The 7,756-nt window shown below is 28.6% G+C and overlaps 1 protein-coding gene across 1 annotated transcript; it reads left to right on the top strand.

Annotated features, from left to right (window-relative positions):
• Positions 1–6,319: 6,319 nt before the first annotated feature.
• Positions 6,320–7,329, top strand: LOC109010132 (subtilisin-like protease SBT2.5). The gene is made up of 3 exons (XM_018990850.2): positions 6,320–6,495; positions 6,642–6,789; positions 6,966–7,329. The coding sequence occupies exons 1-3, from the start codon at positions 6,419–6,421 to the stop codon at positions 7,026–7,028; spliced, it is 288 nt and encodes a 95-aa protein (XP_018846395.1). The 5' UTR covers positions 6,320–6,418; the 3' UTR covers positions 7,029–7,329.
• The last annotated feature ends 427 nt before the right edge of the window (positions 7,330–7,756 follow it).

The raw sequence follows: 7,756 nt of genomic DNA on the forward strand, positions 1-7,756 counted from the left end.
TAGTTTTTTTTCAAAATTTAAATTTTAAATTTTAAATTTTATAATTTTCAACATATCAATAATTGATATGTAGAAAAGTAAATTTTTTTATAAATTTTTCTAAAATACATTTAGCATTTTTCTTTTTCTAGTGCAAAATAAATACTTTGCAAATGTAACTGAATTAGCAAGCCTCATCCTAAAAAATCACATTATCATTATTATTCAAGACTTAATTAATTATTGATAATACCACATTTTTATAATGAGATGAGTAGTATTTTGAGTAATACTAGATACAGTATAAGTTTTATGCATTTCTTTTAAAAAATAATGAAGCTTAGTAATAAAAAATGAGTTTTTTTTTTATATAGGTATCAAATTTATCATTTTTTTTTAAATGAGTGCATGTGTAGTTTGTACATTTTAGGTTTGTACAAATCATTTCCTTAGTATTTTATATCATATTTGTAGATTACTAAATAGATTATTTGTGTTATAAATATGAGTTTAACAAAATATGAGTTTTGAATATATGTATATGTATGTATATATATTCCACTATGGAAGTAATGAGAATTAACAAATTTTATGAGAGAGGTTTTGAGTTAATATTCATATCAGAAACTTTAATGAAAAATGTAATATAAATAATTTTATTTTTATTTCACCTCCACACATTTAAAAAAACAAAACAAAATTGTCCCATGTACCCGAAGAGTTTAGCAGTGATTTCATTTTTTGTTTTCAAAACGAAAATCCATTAGAAAATGAACCGTCATTGACTCATTTTACTTCAATTTTAGAGGTATTTGTAAGGATCAAATCAATAGCCTATAATTTAATTTTAAAATAAAGTAAAAAATCAAGACAAGATATAAGGTTAAAAAGAGATGAGTCATGCTAAGTTGCTGCCCAACAATGACTACTGGACGTGCCATCTAACATAAATTTACATTTTTATTTTTTTCTTTTTATTTTTCTTTTTTTAACATATTTAAATATTTAAAAAAAATAAAAAAAAATACATCAATATACTAAAAGTTGCTTTCTTAATCATTAAGTAAAAAAAAAAATTAAAAAATTTTAAATACATGAGCGGTCAAAGTGAGAGGACAAATTCAGGTAACATACTACCATTTTCCTTGCATAAGGAAAGTTGACTCAGATTCCTAAAAGGAAAAGATTTCACAAAGTAAGTTGGACTCAATTACTCAAAGGAAATAAACTTCTATATAAGGAGAAAATTCCCACAAATCTGATGAACTCTACAAAAGCTCCATACGCCAAATTCCACTATACATAGCGACTCCAAAGGATCTTCCCTAAATTTATCCACTATATTGTGAAATATGTGAAGTCATGAGAAATTGTAAAATCATCCATTATAATAGATTTTGCCCCCAAACAACCCGTGAACGTAAACATTATGTCAAACCACTTAAATTCATGTCTCTTTTTATTTATTTTTATTTGCTTGTTGACTATTTATGTTATGGATGAACACAAAAAATACCATATCGAAATCCGAATTATCATCGTGGGCCGATGATGATTCTTTCCTCCATTCTAGCCTCTTGTGCAAGTTAATGTATTTAACAGCACCAATGCTCATTTTTTTCAGTATTGTTATATGCAAAATTTAGTGATGCTTCTACAGAAATATTCTTGGACCCAATTAGTGTAAGTATGCATCTAGTGATTTTATGTAGAATTTCTGAATTTTGGTGTTATGTTTTTAATTTTTATTGGTAGAACGGGCAGAAAGATTGCTCCCAACTGAAGTGCTAAACAAACGAAACCAAGACCTCAAAAAATTGTTGTCAGCTGTGACGTATCAGAAATCAAAGTTCAAATTGCGTGTTAATATTTAATCGAGTTACTCGTGATTGCTTGGCTGATAAATACACAACTATTAATATAATTGACAACTTCTATAAAAACAAATTTATGTTTATGATATTAAAAATCATATATACATTATTAAAATTTGTATTTATATATATATATATATATATATTACGTTTGTTGAATATAGAACAAAGTATTATTGTTGATGCAATTTTTCAGTCTGGTTAGAACCCAACACTAGGGTCGAATTGCCCATGATGATAAATTGGGCGTTGATATGGTGTTGGGATGTTCTTTCAATAAGTAAATAATAAATAAAACATATAAAATATAAATAAAAAGAGATATAAAAAGTTACCAAATTTGATATAAAAGTCTACATCTATGGACCGTTTGAGAGTAAAATATATTATGTTTAATAATTTTATAATTTCTTATAACCTTTCTAAAAAGATGTCAGAAATATGGAGAGAGATCATTGAAGAGTGTAGAGAAGTGGCACGTTTGTATAGATCCCCTTCTTTTATAGTGTCATTCGACTCATTCCTCATTTGGAGTAGCTTTATATTACTTTACCATCTTCTATGTTAGTCAACATTTTTTTAGCTTTATTTATTTCTTATTTTATTGCTTCTTTTTATTTTCGGCAATAAGCTTAGAATGAGCTAGATTCGTACTGTTTAGATAGTGAGATGAGATGAGATAATTTTAGATAAAAGTTAAAAGTTAAATAAAATATTATTAGAATATTTTTTTTTAATATTATTATTATTTTAGTATTTGAAAAAGTCAAATTATTTATTTTATTTTGTATGAGAATTTAAAAAAGTTATTGAGTTCAGATGAGATGAAACACTTTCACTATCCAAACAGGGCTAACTCATTTTATATCCAAAAATTCTAATTTAATTCAAATAAATAACATATATATTTTAATCAGATTAAAATTTTTGATCCATCCATAATTAAACTAATCCACCATAACTTTCAACATCGTGCACTATTATTAAAATAATCTAACATAAATTTATTTAAATCAATTATAAATTAATTAAATAAAATTTTATCAATCTCTTTATAAACTTGTGATTTATGAAAGTATAATTTTACAGATGGATGTGGAAGTACCATCTTATGAAATAGGTTTTTTGCACTTGAAAAGAGAAAAACCTCTCTTGCTCACAAGTCATCAGCCCCAAAATCTATTCAAATAAGGAAGTAACCGGGCTTTATCTGCGCATTGGATATGAAGCATACTTGGGCTATCATTGGGCCTTCCATTCGCATTACATATATACACAAGGAATAATAGACCACAATCCGACCTTAGAAATTAATGTCTCGCTTTAAAACTCTGATCACGATCGTTATACCTTGTATATGTGACCATCGTCTCTATCTCTCAGGGAAGAGAAATGTTTTGGGTCTCGAATTTAAGATTCAAAAAATGTTTCGAATGGGTCTTTTTTTTTTTTCACCGAATGATTAAAAAATTATTTTAAAATAATGTTGTGAATTTTTTATTTTTTTTAAATATATTTATGATGATTAAAAAAATATATATAGAAATTAAATATTTACGTGTCAATCCACGTTGCGCCCTTTGTGAATTGACACGTGGCGTGAACCAACTGGCAATGCACTGTTGCAGAAAGCAGAATGCAGTCTGCAGCTCCTAAGGTCGACGAGGTGCTCTCACGTGCACAGGCTTTCGTCGTCTTGGAGGTATCATCGACAAAATGCACTATTTAATTTCTGTGGCTGTTAAAATTTGTCAACCTCTATTCATAATGCCGACAAAATAGATTATTATTAGGTAGAGAAGGAAGAGTGAGATGTTGGCAATCTCCCCCTTCTCCTTTAACGAAAAGCTACAGAGACAATTTATCGATTTTCTGTTTTTGTTTATTTTTTTATTTAATGATTAAGTAAATATTTTTTTAATATATTTATGATTTTTTTTACAAGATATTTAAAAAATTTTAAAATATATTTAGAAAAAAAAAAATTATACTATCGATACAATACATAGATTACATTATATTTACTTTACAATAAAATAAATTTTATAATTTAATGTATCAAATCAAGTTATGTTAATTTATAAATTTACTTTTATAAGATTATTTTGTATCTAATGCCGTGCTCAACCGAGTATAGTGAAGAGAGTCACTTCTAGCCATATTGGGGTGAGGAAATGATAAAGGGCAGGCTTGCTAACCTCTCATCAAAGCATTGACGTCCTTGGCTCCTTGCAGTGTCACTACTCACTCAGAAGTCTGAATACTTCAGTAAACACTTCAACTATGAACAAATGATCATGCACTGAAAGCCAAGAGGATTGGCAAGTGGCTAGCTACAAGGATATGGTCCACATGCATGGGAGCTTCAGCAGCTGACCAATTCAAACATGTTATCTTAATCACAAAGTTCAAATATCATTTCATAAATATAGATTTTTATTTTCCAAATTGATTTACCTTATTACTGTTAACTCGTTTAAGGTAAAATCTCAAACATGTCATCTTGTGTAAGATACTACAGTTAAAAATCATAATCCAGTACTGGGATTCGGGAAGGCCGGTCTTATTGCCCGCTGGCGATTGAATAAACTGGTTTTGGAAATCAAAAACATACAATACATATGAGCCATACGTACACTATCCATTGGTGTCTCACACAGTGGGGGCCAATTTTTCCACCATGTGACACGTTTATATAAAATAAAAATAAAAAAACAAAATTATAAAAACATAACTACATATAAAATTAGATCTCAATAATTTGTTATATAGACATAAAAATAAAATTCTAAAAAATACAACTTAATATGTGTTTCAAATTTTTGACTGTAATGTTTCATAGAATAATATTAATCCATTATTATTTTTGTAATGAAATTTTTAGAATTTATTTTCTTCATAGGAAGTATCAAGTGATCTTTTAAAAGTCATCTTTCATTATAGTATGTAAACTAGTTTATTAAATTTCATATAAAATTCAGATATTTTTGTATCACATTCAGTATATAATGCTATAATTGAGATCTTAAATAAATTTTTTTCTTACTCAACGAAGTTTAGAGGATAAAACCTCTAAATTATTTTTCATATAAATGATCAACCTTAAATGATTTTTTTATATTTTCATTTTGGATTTCATATTAAGAAGTCTAATATTGTATAACAAAAAACTTGGAGAGATAAATTGTTAAATTTGGAGAGATAAATATAGAATGCAGGCCCATACCATTCAGACTTTTATACGAACAACAGATTCTGTTTGACAACAAATTTATTCTTATGTGTTTTTAGATATATTTTTTTTAAATATCACTCAAATATAAAATATTTTTTAATTTTTTAACTTTTTTTGTTTTCTAATCTTTACCTAATCATTATAATTTTTCTAAACTCTAAAACAAAACACAAATAATAATACAATTTTTCAAATTTTAAAATAAAAATTATATTACAAATACAATCTTTTAAGTTTATAATAATTTTATTCAATTTTTTCTCTCATTTTTTAAAATTTAATAAAATATCTTAACTCGGACTATTTTACTACTATTCATAGATATAATAAGATATTTGAATGTTATAAAATTCATGTACCATTTTGAATTGGATGATTCAATTCGAAATTAAAAATTGGAGACGTTTGGATTTGAGTTGAGATGGATTGTGAATAGTAATGAGATGAGTTGTGAATAATAGTGAGATTTGTGAGTTAAAGTTGTTGAATAGTAATGAATAGTAGTGAGATGAGTTGAGATGAACTGCGAATCCAAATGTCTCCTTAAGAGAAATCGGATACATATTTTTAATATCAACAATGTAGGTCTCAATATGTGCTAGGAATATTACTTTTTTATTTTTTTTTATTTTGATATGATTGAATACATAGATCTTGACCTAAAAACAGCTTACTATATGAATGAAGGGCGACCATGGCACATGCCCTATGTACATTATTGTACAATCAACATTCAATTTCTTCACCCCGAGACATTACTTTTCCCTATAGTTAATTTAAGTATTGTTGACTTTTCATCACAACTGAGCGTGTGCATTTTCTTTTTTCGCACGAGTAGTGCTGGCAAGTGGCAACCCCTAGGTCAGAAACCATTGTGAATCGTGTGGTGATTCCTTAAACAAAAAAAAAACAAAAAACAAAAAAAAACAAAAAACAAAAAAATCATGGTGCTTTTATGACAAAGCTGCACTAGCTAGAAAGAGTTTGAATTCTTTCTGCACCTCCCAATCCTCGCATATTCAACTACAAATTTAATTAGGCCAGTACTAAAAAATAAAAAAATAAAATAAAGGAAGCTTAGTTATATATATGGTAGGGTCAAAATACACGAATAACTTATTATATTATATTACAGAAATTCAACTTTTGCATTCAAATTAGAAATGTGGGCCTCTCGCGACTGTTCAAAAGTCATACTGCTGTTCATGCATAAATTGACTGCACATGTGACCTGAAACCCATTGCATAGGATTCAGAAACCAAACGAAGCCAGGAGAAAAAAGACGCAAGCAAGCTAGCTGCTGCAGCTGCTGGAGTAGTAGTAGTGGCAATGGAAAGTACAAAAACTGAGCCGTACTTCGTTTTCATGAACCACGATCCTGAATACGAGCGCCTTCGTGCTGATCGGTCAGATCTCTGCAGCTTACATTATATATACATGTGAAAATATGGAGAATTATGTTATATCATTCTTTTTAATGAATCCCTTTTAACGTTCTTCTCTCTCTCTCTGATCTCTCTCTCATTGCCTTTATATTTCTTTTAATTAATAGAACTAATAGAGGGGTACAAGAGCTTGATCTATATCTAAGTAGGAAGCATGATGAGCTGTTGGCAAACACCCTTGAGGCAGGCAGCTACAAGAAGACATTATCGTTTGTCATTGTTGATGGGTTTTCGGTAGACATCACTGAGGATCAGGTGCAGCTTCTATCATACTTTTATGGTTCCTGAGCTAGCTATATCGATCTCTACGCTTTTTGGGTTTTTAATTGGTACTCATATGAATTAGTCAGAAAGCCATGCTTTTTTTCTCTTGATTTGAATGTTTTGATGTTTCTAATTATCTCGTTTATTTAATTATACTTTTGAAATAGGCCAACGTGCTTAGATCTGCAGAGGAAGTGAGGATTGTGGAGAAGAATCAAGAGCTTGCTTAATTGGTTATGGTGCTGAGAAGATCATGTTTGTGGATGTAGGCTGGGAAGAAATGCCTTATAATTATTATCTATATATATATATAAAGGAGAAGTTTGAATCAGATCAATATATCTCCTGTACCCATGTATTTTAGAGGCTAAGTCATGGTATTATCTTGGTCTCTGATCCATATATAAAGTTAGTTTCTGGTCAATGTAACAAGTCCGTCCAAGTACTATAATAGTTAATATTTAAGAAGAAGTCAAGCTTGTGAAAAAGACATATAAATAAATGCATGGAATATCATATATTGGCCGATGAGTTTGGGTTGCTGTGTTTCTCTTTTTCTGAAACCAATCCCAAAAGATTATATATACTAATTTCTATGATTAGCTAGTACTACGTAATGTCTTCCTGTACGTAGCATCTTATTATATTTTCATAAGTGATAAGGATAGATAGTGTATTAAATCATACATTATTTAAAAATCAGAAATTTTTACTCTTTATAATATTTTAATAAGACTCCAATTATCTCATAGACTCCTTTTAAAGTATAGACTACATAATTCAATTAGGTATTATATTCCATTAAAGCGTTACACTTCGAGTACTGTTGGAAGATCGTGATCACAACAATATTATTATTCAACGTACGTACGCTAATTGGTGTTTCTGACGTTAGGTGCTGAAAGATTAATGAGGATTGCAGTACTGAGCGAGGCAAGTCTATGCCAAATGCAAAGTT

The sequence above is a fragment of the Juglans regia genome, chromosome 9 (assembly GCF_001411555.2).
Source record: "Juglans regia cultivar Chandler chromosome 9, Walnut 2.0, whole genome shotgun sequence".
Lineage (NCBI taxonomy): Eukaryota > Viridiplantae > Streptophyta > Magnoliopsida > Fagales > Juglandaceae > Juglans > Juglans regia.